The sequence below is a fragment of the Coniosporium apollinis genome (assembly GCF_000281105.1).
Source record: "Coniosporium apollinis CBS 100218 chromosome Unknown supercont1.14, whole genome shotgun sequence".
Classification (NCBI taxonomy): domain Eukaryota; kingdom Fungi; phylum Ascomycota; class Dothideomycetes; genus Coniosporium; species Coniosporium apollinis.
In genome coordinates this window covers 202,988-225,020 of record NW_006913276.1, presented here as the reverse complement: position 1 = coordinate 225,020, position 22,033 = coordinate 202,988, and the positions used below count along the sequence as shown (strand labels likewise).

At 54.1% G+C, this 22,033-nt stretch overlaps 11 protein-coding genes across 11 annotated transcripts; 5 read left to right on the top strand and 6 right to left on the bottom strand.

The window, feature by feature from the left end:
* Positions 1-345: 345 nt before the first annotated feature.
* On the top strand, positions 346-1,524 carry W97_03453 (uncharacterized protein; the record flags this gene model as incomplete). The annotated part of the gene is made up of 2 exons (XM_007781350.1): positions 346-478; positions 617-1,524. 2 exons carry the CDS (start codon positions 346-348, stop codon positions 1,522-1,524), a joined length of 1,041 nt encoding a protein of 346 aa, XP_007779540.1.
* Positions 1,525-2,123: 599 nt separating this feature from the next.
* W97_03452 (uncharacterized protein) lies at positions 2,124-2,861 on the bottom strand (the record flags this gene model as incomplete). Its single annotated transcript, XM_007781349.1, has 1 exon — positions 2,124-2,861. One exon carries the CDS (start codon positions 2,859-2,861, stop codon positions 2,124-2,126), a length of 738 nt encoding a protein of 245 aa, XP_007779539.1.
* Positions 2,862-3,663: 802 nt separating this feature from the next.
* Positions 3,664-6,701, bottom strand: W97_03451 (uncharacterized protein; the record flags this gene model as incomplete). Its single annotated transcript, XM_007781348.1, has 6 exons — positions 3,664-3,794; positions 3,852-4,832; positions 4,881-4,972; positions 5,024-5,600; positions 5,666-6,593; positions 6,648-6,701. 6 exons carry the CDS (start codon positions 6,699-6,701, stop codon positions 3,664-3,666), a joined length of 2,763 nt encoding a protein of 920 aa, XP_007779538.1.
* A 775-nt stretch (positions 6,702-7,476) lies between these two features.
* On the top strand, positions 7,477-8,747 carry W97_03450 (uroporphyrinogen decarboxylase; the record flags this gene model as incomplete). Its single annotated transcript, XM_007781347.1, has 4 exons — positions 7,477-7,531; positions 7,582-7,623; positions 7,687-8,222; positions 8,274-8,747. The coding sequence occupies 4 exons, from the start codon at positions 7,477-7,479 to the stop codon at positions 8,745-8,747; spliced, it is 1,107 nt and encodes a 368-aa protein (XP_007779537.1).
* A 349-nt stretch (positions 8,748-9,096) lies between these two features.
* On the bottom strand, positions 9,097-10,493 carry W97_03449 (thioredoxin reductase; the record flags this gene model as incomplete). The annotated part of the gene is made up of 6 exons (XM_007781346.1): positions 9,097-9,245; positions 9,309-10,032; positions 10,094-10,209; positions 10,262-10,317; positions 10,413-10,419; positions 10,475-10,493. The coding sequence occupies 6 exons, from the start codon at positions 10,491-10,493 to the stop codon at positions 9,097-9,099; spliced, it is 1,071 nt and encodes a 356-aa protein (XP_007779536.1).
* A 609-nt stretch (positions 10,494-11,102) lies between these two features.
* On the bottom strand, positions 11,103-12,828 carry W97_03448 (uncharacterized protein; the record flags this gene model as incomplete). Its single annotated transcript, XM_007781345.1, has 5 exons — positions 11,103-11,321; positions 11,375-11,581; positions 11,648-12,365; positions 12,418-12,620; positions 12,733-12,828. The coding sequence occupies 5 exons, from the start codon at positions 12,826-12,828 to the stop codon at positions 11,103-11,105; spliced, it is 1,443 nt and encodes a 480-aa protein (XP_007779535.1).
* A 271-nt stretch (positions 12,829-13,099) lies between these two features.
* W97_03447 (60S acidic ribosomal protein P0) lies at positions 13,100-14,448 on the top strand (the record flags this gene model as incomplete). Its single annotated transcript, XM_007781344.1, has 5 exons — positions 13,100-13,148; positions 13,244-13,281; positions 13,403-13,433; positions 13,490-13,547; positions 13,608-14,448. The coding sequence occupies 5 exons, from the start codon at positions 13,100-13,102 to the stop codon at positions 14,446-14,448; spliced, it is 1,017 nt and encodes a 338-aa protein (XP_007779534.1).
* Positions 14,449-15,085: 637 nt separating this feature from the next.
* Positions 15,086-15,713, bottom strand: W97_03446 (uncharacterized protein; the record flags this gene model as incomplete). The annotated part of the gene is made up of 2 exons (XM_007781343.1): positions 15,086-15,517; positions 15,576-15,713. 2 exons carry the CDS (start codon positions 15,711-15,713, stop codon positions 15,086-15,088), a joined length of 570 nt encoding a protein of 189 aa, XP_007779533.1.
* A 497-nt stretch (positions 15,714-16,210) lies between these two features.
* W97_03445 (uncharacterized protein) lies at positions 16,211-17,100 on the top strand (the record flags this gene model as incomplete). The annotated part of the gene is made up of 4 exons (XM_007781342.1): positions 16,211-16,224; positions 16,282-16,411; positions 16,463-16,868; positions 16,994-17,100. The coding sequence occupies 4 exons, from the start codon at positions 16,211-16,213 to the stop codon at positions 17,098-17,100; spliced, it is 657 nt and encodes a 218-aa protein (XP_007779532.1).
* Positions 17,101-17,896: 796 nt separating this feature from the next.
* W97_03444 (uncharacterized protein) lies at positions 17,897-19,255 on the top strand (the record flags this gene model as incomplete). The annotated part of the gene is made up of 1 exon (XM_007781341.1): positions 17,897-19,255. One exon carries the CDS (start codon positions 17,897-17,899, stop codon positions 19,253-19,255), a length of 1,359 nt encoding a protein of 452 aa, XP_007779531.1.
* A 1,638-nt stretch (positions 19,256-20,893) lies between these two features.
* W97_03443 (uncharacterized protein) lies at positions 20,894-22,021 on the bottom strand (the record flags this gene model as incomplete). Its single annotated transcript, XM_007781340.1, has 1 exon — positions 20,894-22,021. The coding sequence occupies one exon, from the start codon at positions 22,019-22,021 to the stop codon at positions 20,894-20,896; it is 1,128 nt and encodes a 375-aa protein (XP_007779530.1).
* Between the last annotated feature and the right edge of the window lie 12 nt (positions 22,022-22,033).

Sequence of the window (22,033 nt, the reverse complement as noted above, 5' to 3'; positions counted from 1 at the left end):
CAAGGCATAAGGACTTGCAGTCCGCCTGGCACGCTTTTATGGCCGGGTCAAACGGTCACCGGAAGACCCACTTCGACAGGATTGGATATCTACCCTCAGACTGTCACTTTACCGGGCGGGTCAGCTTATCTTCCAAGCCAGTTCCTTACCGTGACACAAATCCTAACTACCACCATCAACATACCTCAAGCCACGCTTACAACGACCTCATTAGGCGTCATTGGATCTGTATGCATCGAAGGCCAGGTTTTGACCATAATTCCGCAGAATCCTTCTGTGGTCTCGCTACCCGCGCAACGAGTCATCACATGCTCTCCGTCCGGCGATATGACGCTACCATCTCAGATGGCGACTGGCAGCTCTGGAAGCAGCGTAATAGTGATTAGCTCTCAAAGCATCACGCTCCCTGGTGGTGCCATGGCCACTCTACCTCAGCAAACTATTGTTATCACAGCCACGCAGTACATCACCGTAACCGGTAAGTAGTCTTGTTCCCCATATTTGAGCTTATATTCGCATATGTCTCCACTCGGCTTTCACCTCCTTCGCCTGGTATAGCGATGCCGCCTTTTCACACCAATTTAACCATACATAAGCTAACACTGATCTTCTCCAGGCGGCAACGGACCGGGAACAGGACTGGGCGGCGCAGGCACCAACCCCGGTGTGACAGCAACAGTGCCGGGAGGTGGCGCAGGAACTAATCCGGGAATCACAGCTACGATTCCTGGCGGAGCGGGAAACAATCCTGGCGTCACGGCCACCGTCCCCGGTGGAGCTGGAACTAATCCGGGCGTCACTGCAACGGTGCCAGGTGGTGGCGCAGGAACGAATGCAGGGGTCACAGCTACAATCCCAGGCGGCGCTGGCACAAACCCTGGAGTAACAGCCACAATCCCGGGCGGCGCTGGCACAAACCCTGGCGTTACGGCGACGGTGCCTGGTGGTGGAGCGGGAACAAATCCAGGGGTGACGGCCACAATTCCTGGCGGCGCTGGCACGAATCCAGGTGTAACAGCTACTGTGCAGGGCGGCGCAGGGACCAATCCGGGAGTCACAGCGACGATAGTCAGCAATTCCGTCGTCGTCTCCACCGTAGTTTCCAACGGCCAAACAGTGCTATTGACCACATTCGTGCCAGTCACGCAGACAGTGGTCAGTACTGCGGCGCCTCAGACCGTTACTGCCGTTCCTGTCACCACCGTCGTCAATGGAGTCACCTACACCTCAGTCTCGGTTTCCGTTTCCCTGACAGGCGGCGGCGGCGGCGGACCAGCCGTCACAGTCACTGCCTCCGCACAACCGCCTGTTACTATAATCCAGACGGTTGGCGGCGGGGCTGCTCCCAGTAGCTCGGCCTTTACTTGTAAAACCACGCCGACCCCAGTCTTCAACACCGGGCCGCCTATCTTCTCGCCAACTTTCCCTATGGGCATCGGGCCGTACAGGAAGAAGAGGAGCGTTATCGAGTATGGGCCGGACGGGCCAGCACTACCGGCAGCGCAGGAACCCTGGTATATTTGAGAAGGGGGCGAAACGACGGGATTTGCTATCGAAAAATGCAGGAGTTCATCAATTTGAGTAATGTGTTGTTTGCGCGCTAGCGTAATGATTTGGAAGTATGTAATCTGTATGTCGACTTGTACTCTTGTTGCAGTGCGGAGTCGAGATGCTCTTCCGCCTCTTCCAGCTCTTCGTGCATCGTTGTCTAGTCCTGTTGCAGTAGAAAAGACCTTTGATCCAATTGATCTCAGCTGCGTAATGTCAGGGACCGAATGAGTCACGTGACGGGTTGCGCCTGTGGGGTCCAGCTACACTCCGACATACCACAAAAGATCAGCCGGTCAAACAACTATACGCACAACGTATTGAGAGAACTTGATCACCACAAAGCTACGGAAGATGTCTGTACACCGCTATCCCCGCTATGTCCCACCCCCATGAATCCCACCAAGTACTCTACAGTTCAGAACCAAGCGCCGGACCACGCCTTACGGTGCCACGGGAGGTATATTGAGTCCCCCACTAGTCCTGGCCGAATGGTAGCTTGGAATCTACGTAAGCAACACCCAGGATCCCGCGCGTGTGCTTTCCGCCCACGATGGGGCCCCGAGGCGGGTTTACTACGCGGTACGCACCATCCTCGTCCGCATCGTCACGTCGTGGCGCCGCCGTCGGGCTGGCGGAGGGCGAGCCGAGTCGTCCTCCTGCTTGATGGTCGGACTCAGGCTCCTTTTGATGCCGCGCTGCGGCTCGAGATTGTCGGAGTGAGATCTGATCGAGGTATAGACGGTGGGCACCGGGAAGGGAGAAAGTGCCTCGCGCTTGATGCTCGGACTCCTGGTATAGAGCTGCTGCTCCCCCGGGCGGGCCAGGTAAGAGGCGCCAGGGGTCTCATCAGGCTGGGCCGAGCGCTCGTCGTCGGCCCACGAGTCCTCCTCCATCTCCATGCCGGGGCTGCTGGCGTGCTGATGCTGCACAAGCGGAGCGTTAGGGGTTTCGTGATACAGAGGAATGAGCTGTCGAGGCGCCGGAAGGCCCGCCACAGCCATCGTGCCGTCTCCTAGGATCGCCATCTCGCACATCGCGCGCCTGCAGGTCTGTAAGGGGCACCCGAGGATCTTCGAGTCGCCTACTGCGACGCTCTCGTAGTCGATCCACTCGTATAGGCTATCCATAATATAGCCCAAGAGACAGTGTGAGCAGACGACATGGTTGCAGGCCAGCGCAACAGGCATGGCGCGCCAGGACTGGCAGATGCTGCAGGAGGCACCAAAGGGTATGCGCCGGGACAGGAACCAGCTGTTGATGGTGCCGACGGTGGAGGTCACGAGATTGGAGATGGTGGTAGTGGATGCCATTCCGATGTTTGAAAGTGAGAGAGAGAGATGGGGTGGACTGGATGAGATGGTAGTGGTGAGAGAAAGAGGTCTTTGAGTGTTTGATGATGGTAATTTGACGATGAAGATTGGATTTGGTTAAGAGTGATAGACTTGACGGCGTTGAGAATCTTGGCTGAAGAGGAGGGCAAGATCAGGACATGAGCAGACTATATAGGCAGTGTGCTCTCGCTCAGACATCACCCAGACCTTGGATCAATAGCAGTAGATGTTTCCGTAGTTGCGGTCGCTGACAAGAGTTCCTTGGTAAGTTCTTGAACTCTGGAAAGCTTGGTACATCTCGCCCACAACAAAATAACACAAGTGAAGCTTCGGTAACGAAAAACACCAAGCGAATGCATTCTGTCTCTGTCAGATGCAGCCCACGATACGTCCCGTACCGTTGATAGTTCTGATCGGCGTCGCTACCGTTGGGCACAGCCGCCTAGTAGTGGTCTGTTAACAGTAGGCGAGCTGACCCACCAACTCATCTGGGTACGCGTACCCAGTTTCCAGTGTAGTCAGCCCGAAACCCTGATTCAAGACGGAAGCCCGCTGAAAAACCTCAATTCACGAACAGAAACGAGTAGGTCTTGGGGGTGAAATTCGCAGTGGGCGCTGTGGAAGTATGTCGGTGACCGACCCTGGGCGTTTACGTTGTGCCGCCTTAGCGAGTTCGCGCCGTAGTCATTGCGTGCAGATATCAATACGCATCTTTCCCTTGAGGCTCCACTGCTCTCCTCGCGCCTTCATATCACTCTCTCTTTGGTTTTATCACAGTAACTCAGGCAACGGCTGTATTTGCGGAAGTAACGCTTTCGGCATAGCGGATTGGGTTCTCTCCGACCGGCCCTTTCGTGTGTTCGAACTCCGCGAGCATTCGGCCTGCCACTGCGATGGCCTCGTCCGGCAATCCTGCAAACAGTCAGCATCCAATTTGTGACCCAAAACAGGAGGCTTTTCGAGTCTTACCAGCTAGCCGGGCAACCTTCAGAGCATGCGACCGCCTATTGACGCCCCTCCGCAATCGATACACATAAGAAAACGAATCACCAGCCTCCTCTGATACATCTGTACAGTAACAACCCAGCTTCTCGAACCCTTCGGTCAGATCCGCTAGAGCGTGGAAGTGCGTCGCGAACAGCGTCCGGCACCGATTGACATGATACAGATGATGGAGGCAGGCGTAACCGACGGCAATGCCATCTTCAGGCGTTGTGCCGCGGCCAACTTCGTCCATGATGACGAAAGACCTCGGTGTTGCTTGCTTGAGGATCTCAGCCGTCTCCAGCATTTCGACCATGAAAGTCGACTGGTCCTGGTAGAGGTTATCCGCGAATCCTACCCGGCTGAAGATCTTGTCGACAAGGCCGATTTCTGCGTACTCGGCGGGTACGAAGGAGCCCGTCTGGGCGAGGATGGAGATCAGCGCGTTCTGCCGGAGGTAGGTACTCTTGCCGGCCATGTTCGGACCTGTTAACAGCAGAATCCTCTCGCCTTCCCCAACGAAGCAGTCGTTGGCAGTGAATGTGCGGCCTTGCTCAGTCAAGCTGGTCTCAACGACTGGGTGTCTGCCACGCACGATCATATGGGAAGTGCCACTATTCAGTAGCGGGCGGACGAGGCTTTTCTCATGCGCAAGCGTTGCGAAGGAGCACGCAACGTCCAATTCATCCAGCACTGCGGCGTTTCGACGTAGCTTGACGAGGTTGCGAACAACCTGGGCACGGAGCTCGCCGAAGACGCGCTGCTCCTCTGCTCGGATGCGCATCTTCACATTGTCCAGCCGTGCGCCTAGACTTGTCCACTCCGGCAAGTGGAATGATTTGGTTGACCTGCTTGAGCTGACGCTTCTTGCAGAAGGGCCTAGGTTGGCCGACTTTACATCTTTGCCCTTCACGTGGCAGTGGTAGCTCAAGCCGGGGGTCCATCGTAACGTCAAGCTTGGAGCGTCTGTTCAGCAGGTTAGCCGCCGCTGTTGAGGTAAACGGCTACACATACCGTGTTGTTCTCTCAGCTCTTCGGCGAGTTCTGTCTTTTCTTGCTGGATCTTCTCCAGTTCCACATGCAGGCTTTGCAAAGTCAGACTCGCACTGTTGACGTCAGTAAACGCACACAAGAGCTTTGGTCACAAGGCTACGTACCTTCGCTTCATAATCCACACTTCTCTGAATTCAGTGTCAGTTCTGTTGCTGTTCGGACTCCCCGCTTCTTTCGGCCTCAAACGCTTCGGCACATTCCAAATCTCCTCATCATCAGCTTCCTCCTGTAGTACTTCACCAGCAATTCCAGCCATAACCGCAGCTTCACTTTCCTGGATACGATGTTGCTCAGACAAGCCGTCCTCATCAATGGCTTCCGAGATGCGATGGAAGAGCTCAACGGGGCCTTCGAAATTCAATCTTCTCAGTATGTCCTGAACGCAGGTTGACTGAGCGGATCTCAGAGAAACATCGCCTTCCAGGTTAACTTCGCGTCTTGGGCTTTCGGTGTGGTTCTTTAGCACAGTGGCGAGGTCTTGAGTGACCTGGACAGTGCTTGCGAGGCCGAGCAAGTCATCCGCATCACCCTTACCGAAGGCAAACTTCTGCACAAGCCGTAGCGTGTCGTATGTGCGGCGCAGCAGTACCACAACATCTTGTCGTAGGGCTGTGTGTCCAAGCAACTCAGACACTAGATCTAGCCGGCTGTTGATGACAGACAATGACATGGATGGCGTAGCTGGGCGAGTCAGTATCCGGCCAGCTGCTGCATTAGAGGGAAGTAGGTGAACTGTAAGTGCTTACTGAGTCTCTGAGTGAGCAGCCGAGTACCACTCTTAGTGACCGTCTTGCGGATAGCATGGAGCAGGCTACCTTGATAGTTTCCATCTCGTAGAGTGGCCCGCACCTCAAGACCACGCAGTGTGTTCTTGTCGATCGTCATGTATTCAGTGTTCTGATACCGGACTGGCGGCTGTAGCTTCGTTGTAGATCCTTGAAGCCGAGTCCTGATGTAGTCCAAGAGGAAGCTTCCGGCTGTTATCTCCCCTGGTGTGAATGCAGATGCGTAGTTTTTCGAGACTGGATCTTCGAGCATTGGCGTCCAGCTCTCGATCGAGATCGCATGCCCGGCGGTCTTATGGTAGGTCAGGATGTGATGATCCTGCTTTAGCAGAGACATGAGAGGCGAATGCTCTATGCTCTCAAGACTGCTGTCAACAACTATCTCCCGAGGCCCGATCCGGGCAATAGCGGATGAAAGCGAGGGGAAGTCCGTAGCTTGCGTAAAGAAGTCTCCGCTTGACAAATCAAGCCATGCCAGTCCTACCTCCGTTGGTCCTGTCTCGGCGAGGGACTCAGCGTCGTTTTCAGTCGTTTGCTCTTCAGGATTTCTTCTGTCTCGAGACGCCGCATCTTCGAGATGGATGCTCAGAACATAATTATTCTCCCACGGATCCATGAAATTTTCATCAATCAATGTTCCGGGCGTGATGATCCGCGTAACCTTACGGTCAAAGAGAAGGCCACCCGACTTGACCTTCTTGACAGCATCATTGGCGAACTCTTCGCTGATGGCGACGTACTTGTTGAGGTCTTGGACCAATATCTTGAGAAATCGGTCAAGCTGGAAGAACGGAAATCCTGCCATGGACACCGGTCCCTTGTTCGTCTTCTTCTTCGACACCTTGAGGTTGAGTAAAGGACCATATTCCTCAGCATTGTCGAAGTAGAGCTTGTGATGGTCAGCTGGTTGTGGCAGTACAGTCGAACCCATTTAGAGTGTTACCTCGTAGAAGCTGCCAACACGGGTGAGTAGCACGCAGTTCTCAAACTTGCGCATGTTGTTCCATGCCTGCTGAACCACAGTCGGATATCCTGGCCCGTCATTCTCAACTCTTTCTACTGCATCGGAAGATACGATGCCTTGCGGCAGCTCCGTGACCTTCGCCCTTGAACGCGTCTTTGCACCGCGCCGTTGACCTTCTGATCTCCATGATGGACTCTGCAAACGATGCGACGTTGGCGGACGCCATGGTGCACTTGAGATGCGTCTGAACGGGCAAAAAGACGGCGCTTGAGATGGAGGTAGTTGAATCAGCGGACGGGCTGTATATAAAAGGCGAGTAGCACGCAAGACCATGCCACCTGACAAAGTCTGAGAACTTCAAAAATACGACGAGGATGGCGATATCGCGAGAGTTGTCGCGACACAAAAGATGGTCACACAAAAACTGACTGGATGAAAACGGATCAGGTCGTCTAGAGATCTTTTGTGATCTGGACAGACTTCTTCTCAGGCTTCATGTAGCATCTGGAGACTCCCACACGCTAAGTCACAAGATGGACTTCTTCGTGAAATGGAACCTTGAAGCTTCAGATGGGTTTTGATTGATGTTCCGAGAAACCGCTCCACTTGTTCCCGCAGGTTGCTGCCTTCTGCCCCTGAAAGCACGGCCACAGCAGCCACGGCAGCCACAGCAGCCACAAAGCCACAAAGCTTCGCTTGACTAGCGCGGGGCAAGCACCCCGGTACATTTTCCATCCGATGTCTTCATCGTGGGGCATCTTACGAGTATTCAAGCTTCAGAGCAGCTCAATCGCACCCCACCACCACCATGTCTCCCAAATTCGCGCCGATGCAGAACGATCTGCTCTTGCGGACTGCACGAGGTACCCCTTCCAAGCTCCATCAATCTCAACCCTTCTAACCATCACTATAGGCGAGAAAGTCGAGCGCCCCCCCATGTGGGTAATGCGGCAAGGTGCCTCCACCCAATCTCTCCCCCTCCCCCACCCCCATCCAGGCGCCTAACGATATCCCTAAGCCGGCCGCTACCTCCCCGAATACCACGAAGCCAAAGGCAATCATGACTTCTTCGCCTGCTGCCGCTCCCCCGAAATCGCCTCGACGCTGACCCTGCAGCCCATCGAGCGCTACGCCAACCTCATCGACGCCGCCATAATCTTCTCAGACATCCTCGTCATCCCGCAAGCCATGGGGATGGAAGTCGTCATGGTGGACAAGAAGGGGCCGCATTTCCCTCACCCGCTTCTCACGCCTCAGGATCCGCAGTACCGCGAGGTGCTGGAGCGCGAGGTCGATGTCAGGAAGGAGCTGGGCTACGTGTACGACGCGATCACGCTCACGCGGCAGAAGCTGGCGGGGAGGGTGCCGCTGCTGGGGTTCTGTGGCGCGCCGTGGACGCTGCTGTGTTACATGGTGGAGGGCGGGGGGAGCAAGATGTATGTGCGGGCGAAGACGTGGGTGTACAAGTATGCGGAGGAGAGCAAGCGGCTGTTGCAGAAGATCGCGGAGCTGTGTGTTGAGTACTTGGCGCTGCAGGTTGTGGCTGGTGCTCAGGTATGATCGTGCAGAGGGATATCGGACGCAAGCAGGCTGACGCGTGGGCAGATGATTCAGGTGTTTGACTCGTGGGCGGGGGAGCTGTCGCCGTCGAGTTTCAAGGTCTTCGCATTGCCTTACCTGCAGTACATTGCTGATCACCTGCCGGATCGATTGAGAGAGCTCGGAGAAGAGGTGGTGCCTATGACGGTCTTTGCGAAGGGCGCTTGGTACGCACTGGAGGACCTATGTAACACCAATTACAACGTCATCGGTTTGGACTGGCTGCACGATCCAGCGGAGGCATTCAGCATAGCGCAGACACATGGCAAGGTCCTGCAGGGCAATGCCGATCCCGGTGTGCTGTACGGAGGAAAGGGGGCGATCTCCGCTGTCGTCAAGGAGATGGTGAAGGGTTTCGGCGGAGGCAAGCAGGGGTGGATAGCGAACTTAGGGCACGGTATCACGCCCTTTGTAGATCCTGATGATCTGCGGCACTTCTTCCAGGAGATACACAATCATACAGCGGGTGATAGAAAATAGAACTGTATTGAATAGCAAGGCCTTGTTCCACGGGCTAATCCCAACATCCGGCAGCCCGCTATGCCCTTCCCTTCTATGTTGTGCTGCCTTGCACAGACTATGCTACGGTCTAATCCGAACTAAGCCTTCTACAGGTCCTATCGAGATCAATGCTGGAAAGCCAAAGGCGAGCGCGCCTCTCTAGGCGCAGTGCAAGAACACGAAGATCTCCGGATCTAATCTAATGAGATGCGATGACAAGATGGTTTGAGGTCAGGGAAGGGCGGTCCTAGGGTCGTTGAGAGCGACTCTGAACACCCGATGAAGCAAAGGGTCTAGGATGAATAGAGGTGATGCACAGGTGACGACCCTAGAGTAGCGGGTTCGAGCGATACTCCGGTACAATGCCGTTCGTCTGTGATTTCTCGGCCTGGTTTTCGGCCTCGAGCTCCGGTTCCACAGTACCGTCCTGCTCCGCGAGGTACTTCTCGGCTTCGAGCGCTGCGATGCAGCCGGAACCTGTCATGTGAATGTTAGATCGCTTTCTCTGGTACCGGAAAGCGTTAATGGATAAGGGCTTACCTGCACTCGTCACAGCTTGCCTGTACTTCTTATCCTGAACATCTCCCGCCGCAAATACGCCTTTTACGTTCGTGAGACTGGTTCCCGGCTCCGTGATCAAGTATCCATCCTCGTCCATCTTGAGCTGTCCCTTGAACAGCTGAGTCGCCGGCTCGTGTCCGACAGCGTAGAACAGACCCTTGGCCTCAATCTCCTCTTCTTTACCGGTCTTTCCGTTCTTAACCACAAGCGTCGTCATGAGACCACCCTTCTTCTCCTCACCCTTAATCTCCTTTGGTTGTGTGTTAAATCGGACCTCGACTTTCGGGTTCGTGGTCAAGCGCCGCGCATTCGCTTTCGACGCTCGCAACACATCTCTCCGTACCAGCACGTACACCTTGCTCGCCTTCTTTGTCAGATATATCGCCTCCTCGACCGCTGAGTCGCCGCCTCCAATGACCACCAACGGCTGATTCCGGAACATTGGGAGTGACCCGTCGCATACCGCGCATGCGCTGACGCCATTACCCCAGTATTTGTCCTCGCCCGGGAGTTCCAGTCGTCGCGCTTTCGCGCCGGTGGCGATGATGAGCGAATCTGCCGTATGTGTCTCCTCCTCTATCTCGACGTCATCGCCCATGGGATGTAACCAGTACTTGAAGGGTCGGGAGGAAAGATCGACTTTCGCGACGGTTTGGGATACGATCTCTGTGCCGCATGCCTCGGATTGGGCGCGCATTTGGTCCTAGATGGATACGAGTGTTAGTGGCGATCCGCCGCAGACGGGGCGAACAAGGTTGTCTTACCATCAGTGTTGCGCCCTGAATCCTCATGAAGCCTGGGAAGTTCTCAACCTCGTCGGTCGTGGTCAATTGACCGCCTGCTGCTATTCCTAGGGCCAGGAAGCCTTCATACATAACGGCTGCAGTTATGTTAGCATCTCGACTGGTCTGTTTGAACGGGGGTATGCGTACGGTTGAGATCGGCTCGCGCGGCATAGATGGCTGCTGTGTGACCTGCAGGGCCAGAGCTACACGATAAGACGGTTAGTATTCTCTTTCTTATCTTCTCTTCCCATAGACGCATCGCGATTATGATTCTGAAGGCAGATTGAGCGCGACTTACCCGATAACTGCAGCCACTGTTAGCATCGAATGGCCGGGAACAGAGAGCGGGAGTTGACTTACTGACTAGCTTCGAATGCATCTTGCGCGCGCCGGAGGCTATGCCGTTCAGAGATGAAGCTACTGGGGGAAGTTTCGCAGTCGCCGACTGTCTCTGCTGAAAAGACGCTGCTGCGGCGAGTGGTACGCTGAGAGAGGAGCGGAGGGGAGAGGAAGCCGCTCGTCGAAAGGCCGAGGCGAACAGTTTGGCGGCTATTGACTCAAGATCGAGTGTGACGTCGTTGTCGCCTCCGTCTCTGTAGGGTCGGGAGTGGGTCAATGGACGGTGGTGAGACTGGGTGATGTTCTGCAGTGAGAACGGCAGGGAAGCGGTCTAAAAGGCAGTGGGTGTGCGACGTGGATGGAGAGGATGTGGGGGGCTTGGATTCAGATTGTTGAAGAGTGTTGACAACCAGCCAGGTACATACGGTGTCACGAGTGTAGCGTTGATTTCTAAGGCGGGAGGGCGGCCGTTGGCCAAAAAATCCGTGGAACGCTGGGTTGCATGTTGCGCCATCTGCGGCGAATGACTCGTGACGATCAGATTTGCGATCACCGCCCGGTCTCCGCCCCTGCCAACCGCCGCTTACTCACCCGCCCAGCCAGACCGTCCCAGCCCTATGGTGCCTATGGTGTCTTACAATCCACTCTCTCACGAGCCCTCAACCTCTTCCCCTCCGCGCTTCCTCAAGCTCTCAATCCCGTAGAGCAAGTCCACTAAGGCCTTGGGGTCTGGCGCTGACTCTGCAGTTGGCTGGCTATTGGCCTTCTGCAGGTGTCCGTCGAGCTTCTCGTTCGACCGCCAAGAGAAGCCCAAGTCATGTTCGCTGTTTGGAGCATACACGAAAGCTTGAAGACGGGATGTTGCGGTCTGTAGCTCTTGTCAGTGTTTGGCCAGGTTCTGTTCAAACGATGCGCATGTACCTGGTCCTGACGCGCGACGCTGATGGAACCTGATTCGTGACAGTTGTCAATTGAGACAACGATTGAGTCTTCTAATACAGCAACGTCCACAGGATTACCGCTTAGGGGAAGGACTTTCAGGTCCGCTCCGCGCTGGAGTGCTCCGGTATTGAGGGTCGAGAAATAAAACAGAGCGGGAACACCCTCGCAAGCGACCAGAACATCTGTCTGTGCAAAGTGTTATCCGTCGTGCTTTCCATAGAACTTCGGCAAGGCTTCGAGATGAGCCCACACTTGTCTTACCTCGTTACGTGCGGCGCTTTCGAACGTCCACATGCCTGACACAGCGATAGTGACGTCCTCCTCTGCCACTTTTGTAGCGCCCTGGGCCGGCTGTTTCAACAGCGCCTTGAAAACAGCCTTTCTCAGGTTGATCTTGTCTGTTAACCGTGGGTCTTGCCCTTGCCAGTACCAGACAAACACTTCGTCGTCACCGCCGCCAGAGACGAGAATGCCTGGCCTAGGTAGGCAGAGCTTGCTGACGAACTCCTTGTGACCCAGGCAATAGCCCTCAATGATATGAGCCTGCGGCGGGGCTCTCGAGATCCGGATATGCTCATCTCGATCCGATGTCAGGATATAACTGCGAGGCTTGCGATCCAGCGATGTCGCCTCATCGAAGGCCACGAATGCAACATCCGTCAACATCGACACATGACCCAGCAGCAGCTCGTGAGCGAACTTGAGCGGCTCCTTAGTCTTGGCTTGCTGGTTTGCGGACTTCAGTTGGTTTTCGAGCGCCTTCCGATTGCGACCAGAGTGGACAGTGAGATTAGTAGCGGATGGGACGAATGATTTGCTTGCTGCCTCCTCTTGTTGGCGTGCTGCGGCCGCATCTGCCTCTGGTGATGATAAAAGGGGTAATCCGTATACATCTCCGAACTTGTCGCCACATAGTATCGTGCTATCATCGGCTGTGAGAGCGATCGCGCAGGGCCGTTTGGGCATGCATCTACCAAAGTCAGTGTCCGGTACTCAGCTAACGCATCATCTAGCTGGTCTACCTTTGACTCAGTTGCTCCAGGTTCCCGTTAGAGCTGACCGCAAAGACTCGGACACATTTGTCCTCGCCAGTCACGGCAACGACATGTTCGTTGGAGTGCGAAACGAGTAACTTGGTTACATTCGGAGACTTCTCAGGCGAAGCATCAAGCTTCCTCCTCTTTCCGGGAGGTCCTTCCGGCTCTTCGTTTTCCTGATCCCCTTCCTGAGTGAGCCTTAGCCTCAGCCTTCACTCATGTTCATGTCTGCAACAAAGCATCTCAACACAGGCAACTCTGTAGTTTCTTCTTCGAGGCAGACTAATACGGATTACTCACTGTAGAAGTTGATGCAGTTTCGGGCCAGGTTGACAGGAGACTTCCATCATGAAGGCTGATAGACAGAATCTTCGGGCCGCTGGCGGCAAGCAGCATAGATGTGCGCGGGCCCTCCGATGGTGAGCAAGCCTGAAGGCATTGATACGGCTGGAAATACATTATTGACAAGGCAGATGCAATTCGTGATGCTATTTGCGCCTTTCTCAGGAACATTTGGCGGAGGCTTGGCGCGCGCTAGCGCCTCGCTTGCAACACCTCCAACACAGCCATTTTGAACGACGGACAACGACATCTCAGCAACAGAGAACGAGAGCACAACAACACCAACAATCTTGACCTTAAAAATCCCTATTCTAATCTAAAGAACATGGGGGGCAGGACAAACAACAAGGCCGTTTACTTCGATAAACTGAAGGGTCAGTTGATTCTTCCACCAGGCGCAATCACTCTCGCATAGCCCTGGCAGTGGATGCTGCAGCTCTCCACAGGCACAAGCGCTGACTCGAAGTAGGCCTTCTCGAAGAGTACAAGTCCATCTTCATTGTCACCGTACGTACGAAACCTTGGTCCATCGCATAGCGAACTTTCTTCTACACTCCTCGCATTCGCGCCTTCGCACAGGATCCGCCAATGCTAGGTTCCGAATTGGAGAACTGACGCGTTTTTTCAGGTCGACAATGTGTCCTCGCAGCAGATGCACGGTATACCGACCTGGAACTACATTTCGTCTACAATTGGCTGACTCATGGGCTTGAAGAGATTCGGAGGTCCCTGCGGGGTGAGGGTGTCGTATTGATGGGCAAGAACACGAGTTAGTCCCCCTTGCCCGTGAGTTCTTGTCGTGAGGATTGCTATGCTGACCTAAATGTTTCCAGTGGTAAGCAAACAACGTCGATCAAGAAGCCATTAGACAGTTTCTCATTGCGCGTCAATCAGGTCCGCCGTGCCATCAAGGGCTTCATCAGCGACTTCCCCGAATATGAGCGCCTCCTGCCGCACGTCAGGGGCAACGTTGGGTTCGTCTTCACCAATGGCGACCTGAAGCAGACCCGCGAGAAGATTCTGAGTAACCGTGTCGCCGCTCCCGCTCGTGCCGGCGCCGTTGCGCCTCTCGACGTGTTCGTCCCGGCCGGTAACACTGGTATGGAGCCCGGCAAGACCTCGTTCTTCCAGGCTCTCGGTGTCCCGACCAAGATTGCCAGAGGTACCATCGAAATCACAACGGACCTGAAGATCGTCGAGGCCGGCAGCAAAGTCGGCGCTTCAGAAGCCACCCTTCTGAACATGTTGAACATCTCGCCCTTCACCTACGGCATGGGTATCTCGCAGATCTACGACCAGGGCCAGACCTTCGCCGCAAGCGTCCTCGACATCGAGGAGTCGCAGCTCCTGAAGGCCTTCACCAGCGCCATCACCACGATCGCGACGGTCTCGCTCGCCATCAACTTCCCCACCCTGCCGTCCGTCATGCACTCCCTCGTCAACTCATACAAGAATGTGCTGGCCGTTGCCGTCGAGACAGACTACTCTTGGGAAGGCATCGACGAGCTCAAAGACCGCATCCAGAACCCCGACAAGTATGGTTCTGCTCCGTCTGGCGGTGATGCCCCGACTACTACGGACGAGGCCAAGCCTGTCGAGGAGGAGGAAAAGAAGGACGAGGAAGAAGAGGAGGAGGATGAGGACATGGGCTTCGGTTTGTTCGGTGATGACTAGAGTAGCTGTGGCAGGTTGTGATTGCGGTCGAAGAGAAACGTGCGGCTTCTTGAATCTAGACAAGCTCGGCGATGAAGAAAAACACTTGAACCTAATGAACTGCATGCTGCATGTGAACACTTGTCGTCGGCACTGACATAGCGATTGGATGTTCTTGCTAGGGCATGTGATTGTGGTACGTTCCTGTTTTCTCTGTTCACCTCTACCCTGCCCTGCGGATGATTAGACATTTTTAACCCTGAGTTCCTCGATGAGGAATAAAAAGCAACAACAACACTCTAATTTTTTCATGACGCATTCTCACAAATACCTTGTTCCTGCAATGAAAATCTTTGGCTTGCTAGCTGACTTCTGTTTGCAGATGCGCTCTGCCTTGTGTGTACCCTCAATCAATCTCCCAAGCGTCCATCAACGCGCAAGCGACAGCTGACCGCCCTTGCTGTTTAATTTCTGAGAACACTGCCAAGGAATCGTCTGAGTTCTGAAGTGTTGCCTGGTTCTGCGCACGTTCCTAACCGGTGAGGTCTTTGGTTTGCTAGCTAAGTCCTACTTCCAGATGTTCCATGTTTCGTGTGCCCTAGTTCGCCTTGCAAGGCTCCGGAAACCTATAAGTGACAGCTCATAGCGGGTCTCCAGCTCAAGCCGAAGCATCAGTAGTCCATTCATGCTGATCAGCCTTGGCTAAGTCCATCCACAGATCATCGAACTCGTTGAGCAGCGCCTTGAATGATTGGCCGGTGCCGTCGCAGGAGATCAGTTCCGGAAGCATTGACTTGCAAATGCCTGCAATGAACCTGCGAGGATACTGATCATCGGTTGCGGAGTACACCATTTTGGCGAAGCGCAGGAGATCTTCCGCTTCACTTGGCTTGGATTCTTCGAGTGGAGATTCTAGTGCCTGTATAAGATCGCCCAGATCGTATCTGACGGCAGTAACCCACGTTGCGATCCACACACGAATGTCTTCCGCAGTACTGCTGAAGTCGACGGGGTAGGTTGTGCCGCTGTACAACCACATTAGCATGCGATGGATCCCTTCAGGATTCTTGTCTTCGAGCTCGATTTCTTGCTGCTTTTCATTAGCCCTTGAACTGTCATCGCTTCCTTTTCACGGCTTTCGTGCCTACCTTGTAATCGCCATTGAGGTCATAAGTAAACCAGGTGCACTCAAAGGAGAGGATAAACTTGTGGACGTAAAACTTTTTGCCCTGGTAACGGAGGACGAGGTCGGAAAATTCCGGGTCATTCTCGAAGGGGCTAGGCATGCTTGTGAGCTCGATTCTGCAGCATCAGATGAACAAACTCTCGAACTAGACTCACATATTCTGGGGCATCTTCACGGTTGTGTTGGCTCCTTGCCTCCACTCAACGCCCTTTTATTTGTTGCTCTTGAAAGAGTGTGGAAGCGTTCAAATGGTCCGTAGATCTTTTTGCGAAGAAGTAGCAGTTTTCCCACCTTTCATTCGTGGCGCGGTCTGGCACTGGCACCGCCTTAATGAAGTGAATCACCCTTGGTACGGCTTCATGAAAGCTATTTCCAAGACTAAAGCTGCACCGAGAATGATTTCACTTCGCCCAGCCAAGCACAGATGCACTCTGAGTGAGCGTCAGTGAAGTTCGAAATCTTTCCTGCGCAAGCGAGCAAACGAAAGTTACGTGTGTCAGGACCTTTTAAACTCCGTCTTCCTCCCCCACTCGAGCAACGGAAATTCGGAACATTGGACCAGAGTCAAGAGACCAAACAGACGCGGAAGATTTCGAGATGCCTCAGACCCTGTACGTCTTGTCGGAAGATCTATTCACTTGATTGTTTAGGCGAGCTAATGAGCCTAGGACCTTCACCAACGACCCGAAATTCTCTGATCTCACCGTCGTTTGTGAGAGCGAATCCTTCCACGTCCACAGGATCATCGTCTACGGACAATCCGAGTACTTTGATGGATGTTTTAGCGAGGAGGCAACGGTAAGTGTTGAGGCGCGGGAAAAAGGCAGCGAGAGGACTGACAAGATGCAGAAAGAGCATGGCGGTACCATTGAGCTCTTTCTCAATCGCAAACAAGTTCAAGCTATGTTGCAGTACATGTACTCCGGCGTCGTTTCCGGTAGTATCACGTGCGAGGAAGACTTCAACGAAACCGTCGAAGAGTACCATGCTGCAGGAATTTACGATGTACTGTCTTGGAAGGACAAGCTAGAGACTAAGATCCGCGATTACTTCCGCCACGCTTCAACGGCCGACGAGTTCCTGCAACGCACGAAACTCGCATATTCGAATACCCACGGGGACTTTGACTACTTAGTTCGAAAGTGGGCAGCAGAGGTTTGCGTGCCAAGGCTCCAGGAACTGCTCAGCTTCGAGAGTACCAGAGATGCTCTTAGAGGACTGATCGGTGAATTCTATGATTTCTGGGATGACTTAGGTACGGCCTGTACCAAGTAAGGAGAAGGTCAAGAAGCGCACGTTGGGGTACTGCACGAGGAGCGTCTCATACCATCACCGCTCACTCCAACGACCGGAACGGAGGGTCCAAGGTTGACAGTACAGTCGATGCGATACGAGATGGTGCGCACTACTACATTCTACCTACAGGAGTCGATAAGGGCGTGTATGGCGGCAAGGGACCAACTGGCGTGGAGGTTTACACTGGGTAATGCGCGTTTCTGGAAGCCGAGATCAGGCATGATTGTGCGAGGGTGAGGTTTTGAATGGCGTCTATGTTTTGATCGCTGCCTTTCCTGGTCACCTCTCGAACAGCACGCATGCCATTTGCCGTTCCATCAATACGGGACTCTACATCCGTTCAAGCTAGTCAGTTATGAACTTGGTCACTTTCTTATCTTGATTTTCCAGAGGCGCATAGTCTGTGGCAGGATCACCGTTACGTCCTTGCCAAGTCCAACGTCTAGATGCATTCGGGCGGCATGAAGGAGTCTCTACGTGCATCTAGCTATGACACCTGTTGAACCTCGGAGAGCTCGGTCACATGACTAGATGATGTGGTACGCGGGGTACATGCGTGCCGAAACGTGCTAAACTCTTTGAAGGTTTGCGACTCAATTCTTAGTCTGAGTTCAAACCGACGGACGGGAGGTGAGCTTACAGCTTTCCCTGTCTTTTATCCTCCCACGTGCTCTTGGTTTGGTTCTTCTCTTGCCGTGTAGCACCAATGAATGGTATGGAATATCCCACGAGCTGGCTCTGGAGATTCATGTGTTTTCGGATCTACAGTCTTTCGTCATGGTCCGTGGACAGTGGAGATGTATTTCAGGACAATTCCCATCCTCTTGAGTCTCTTGATCGCTTCATTGATCTTTTCTCAACGTTTCTTCCTGGAGCGACTACCCATAGCTTCAAATCGCGGCGATGAGGTGTTTCTGTTTGAGTTTGGGTCTTCTGGCCCTCTTCAATCTTGTTGAATGTGTTATCTCCGACACGGCGCCCATTAATATGACTTTGAGAGGGCACATAAATCCGGACCAGGTCTACACCTTTGTGTATGTTCCATTTGAAGTACCCATTGGTGCGACATCTCTCTACGTCCTTCAAAACTACACGCAAAGAGGCCAGGGAAACGCATTGGATCTCGGTATCTTCGACCCCCGTGGCTACAACATTGCCGATGGCCAGAACGGCACGACCGGATTTCGAGGCTGGTCCGGCGGATTCAGAAACAACTTTACCATTTCTCCAGCGGGTGCTACGCCTGGATACATTGCTGGGGCCCTTTGGCCGGGCGAATGGAATGTCATCCTGGGTCCTTACACCTCTACCCCTGCTGGTATCGATTATGAACTGAACGTAACGATTGGCTTTGAGCCAGTCACATCCTACTTCGAATCCGCCTTCTCAAGCGACAGGGTCGGCCCCGGCGACGATGAGGACTTCGACATGAACAGAGGAGCGTGGTATCGTGGAGACTTTCATCTGCACACCTATCACTCGGACGGCAGGTACTCACCGGAGGAGATCGTGGCGTACGCTCAGCGGCGGGAACTAGATTTCTTCTTCAGCACCGACCACAACACTCAGTCATCCAACCTGATCTGGGGAGCTGTCGCTCCACCCGACCTGCTGATCGGCCGCGGTATCGAGGTGACTACTCGCCATGGCCACTGGAATGCCTTCGGCCTCAACTGGTGGCAGTGGACAGACTTCCGGTATCATCCGGAAGACGAACCAGGCCTCAGGGAGACGAAGCAGCAAGTCCGCAAAAGTGGCGGAGTCGTCTCGATCAACCATCCGTTTGCCGCATGCGGTGCGTGCAATTGGACTCTCAGCTACGATGACTGGGACGCGATCGAGGTCTGGAACGGGCAGTGGGACAGGACGGACGAACTGGCAGTCTCGAAGTGGCAGGAAATGCTGGCCAACGGCTATCACATTACGGCCATCGGTGGAAGTGACGCGCATCGCGATCCCGATGTTGTTGCCTTGCCGACTACAGTAGTGAGAGCTGAGAGTCTGGCCACGGCTGATATACTGGATGGTGTACGCAGGCGACGAGCATATGTTGTGCGTGATCCCGACATGGAGATCCACTTGTCTGTCAGCACACACGGCCACCGGCAAACCCAGATTGGAGACAGTGTAGACGCTAAAGGAGGCGCAAGAGCAGTGCTGCGGACTGAAGGTTTGGATGGAGGTCAAGCCTCTTTTGTCTCTCAGAAGGGCATTGTACACCAGGAGAACATCCGAGGCGGCGGCGATATCGAATATCAACTGCCGGATGCGGACTGGATCAGGGTGGAGGTTCGCAACGGAACGGGATCCATGTTGGGCTTGACCAACCCGATCTTCCTTAGATAGATAGTCTGATGGAATCGGACCTGGCAATGAAGAAGCTCGGTTCAATGGTCAAACAACTCAACCGAGTATCTATATGATACACAGTTAGAATTCTTACATGTTTAGTTTGTCAACGATCCGGTTATGGAAGTCCACATCGTAATCATCCGCCTTAGCGCACACTGAAGAGATTCCGGCGCTGATAATCCCACTTCAGGATTAACAGCATCTGCGTCGTGAGACAAGGAAGGCGAATCGGCTAGTTTACTTCGATCGAAGTCACGTAATGTATGAAGATCAAAGGATCAATCCCAATGTCCAAGGGCCACTCGAAAAGTGCGCTGCCACACCTTTGATTGGGCTTCTTCAACACTAGTTTCATGACCAAACCGGACTTATGATTTTGTCAATCGAGTAACAGGCTAACAGCTAGCCAGATTTCGTGCGATGAAGAGCAAAAGATGTCTAATATCTTAGCTCTCCCACGCACAGGTACCTGAGGCATCTTTGATCTGCCTGGTAACCAAGTAGATACAAAGTGATGATTTCTCAAGCTCAACCATGTAGAAAGAGGGTATCAACCGTCGCCAAGCCCCCATGATCTATAGCTCACACTGCTCGTCCAAGCACAGGCTAACTTGTGTTTTGCCAGCAACTGGCGCATGTGTTAACTCCAGGGGAAGCCTGCGCCATGTCTTTCCACAGCTCTTCGCATTCTTCGAGCAACGCCTTGAAAGCGGAACCGTCGCCATCATGTCTCAACAAGTCTTTCCACCTGGTTACGCAAGCCACTGCCACGATGTCGCGGAGTTGTTGGTTTGGGACTGTGGAATACACAAGCCGGGAGACGTCTACGAGCTCGTGCGCTAGGCTCGTGTGGTATAAGCAACAACGAAATCTGTTCTCGATGGCCTCTTTCAAAGACTCCGCGCCGTACTTGTCAGCGACAACGTACGCAGCCACGTACAGACGGAAGCCATCCATAGTGATGTTGTGGAAGTTGGGAGGGTTATCATCTTCGAAGTAGGCAAGTTCTTCGCTGTAGATCCATTCCAGCATCAACTTGATTGCCGACGGATCATCGTCGTGGAGCTCGATGACATTCGTTAGTCCTTCCTACTGCTTATCAGCTTGCTGGTGTTCTCATAGCTGTTCACGGTGCCGCAATGCATGCTCACCTTGAACTTCCCGTTACAAGCCTTCTTGAGGTACTCCAGGTCATTGCAAACGATGTACTTGTGTACATAGAAGACTTCTCGTCCGCAACGCACGGTGAGGTCCGAATATTCTGGATCGTTGGTGAAGCGCCTACCAAGCTTGTTAGCTGAGCGCAGCGAGACACTGGAGCTTTATTATGTTGGGGGTCACTTGCAGGTGCTTTGGCATCTTGAAATTCTGGCGGCTATCTCGACCTGTGCTGTTCGTTCATTTGTTTGACGCGCAGAGAGGACAGTTCCTGGTAGTCGTTAGTGAGACCTTGGATTGTAGTAGCGACTGCTGATTGATGGGCGTGAAGGACTGCGTGTCTTCACCCCCATTCACTCATGACTTACTAGGCGAACGGCTACCACGTGACTAAGACAAATATTTGCTACGCAGGATCCTACTTAAGGGACCTCAGTTATGTCTACAAGTCATCGGCTGACAGACCTGGACAGCCTAACCGCCAGCTCGTCTCTCTATCTTCTCTAGATCAACTCTAACCCAGAAAACCTCCCATCCTTCAGTACCACCCAAGCTCTTCGCAACGCCCCTGCTCTCCCAATTCTCGACCGCCACATCCGAATGCGCCCACCCCTTGTCTTCTAGCCCGATCTCTCCAAATACCTTCAAATGCTCTCTAAACAGCCTTCCCACAACCGCTTTCGCAAGTCCCCGGCCCCTAAACCCCGCCTCCACATGCAACGCCGTCAGTGAGCCATCCAGCCCCATGAATGCCCACGCTACCAGCTGCTCACCCCCTGCTCGATGCCTCTCATCCACAGATCTCATGCCGTCCTGGGAGGACGAGGAGGAAGAGGAGAAGACCGCCACACTCGGCATCCGCATAATCGTATCCACAGTCCTCGGAATCGCGCTCCTGGCCTGCACAAGCGCGCAGTCCTGGCCTCTGACCTCGCCCCATCGAAGATCCTGCGGCAGCTCATGCGGCGGAGGGAGATCTGAGAGCCGGAAGATGTATTTCAGGTAGGGGATACCTATCCCCGGCCACTCGGTACGTATAAGGTTGGCCTGCTCTAGGATGCGTACCGGAAGATCGTGCGCGGCGCCGAGGAGGAGGATAGACGGATACGCGAGGTGGGAGAGGTACGACGAGACGGGGAACGACGAGTCGCGGTGGCGGAGGTGTTCCTCTTGCGAGGTTGTATCAGTGGTCCCGTTTTCAGTGGCCGAGGCGAGGGCAGGGCCGACGGGTTCGGGGAGTGGGAGAGTGCTGATGTGCCGCAGGGTTGCTAGAACAGCTTCTTTGCACGCAGGACAGCTGTTGCCGTCACCCGGGGGGCCGCTGCATCGCCCTGGCACCTGCCCGCTAAGGAAAATCCAGAGCTCGGTTTCGGGACGTCGGGAGCGGTCGAGGAAGGCTACGGCGAAGCATTGAGGCACTTTTCCAGCTGCGTCTTCTGCTAGAATGTCTGGCGGCGGAATTGTAGCTACCACATAGGAGCTTTGAGTTCGGTACGGGAATTGTAGACGGCGGTACAAGGGAAGACTGTCGGGGAGGAAAGGACGAAGAACTGGTAGGACGGTGTGCCCATCAACGGGGTGTTCGTAAGCTTTGGCGATCATACTGCTCCAGCG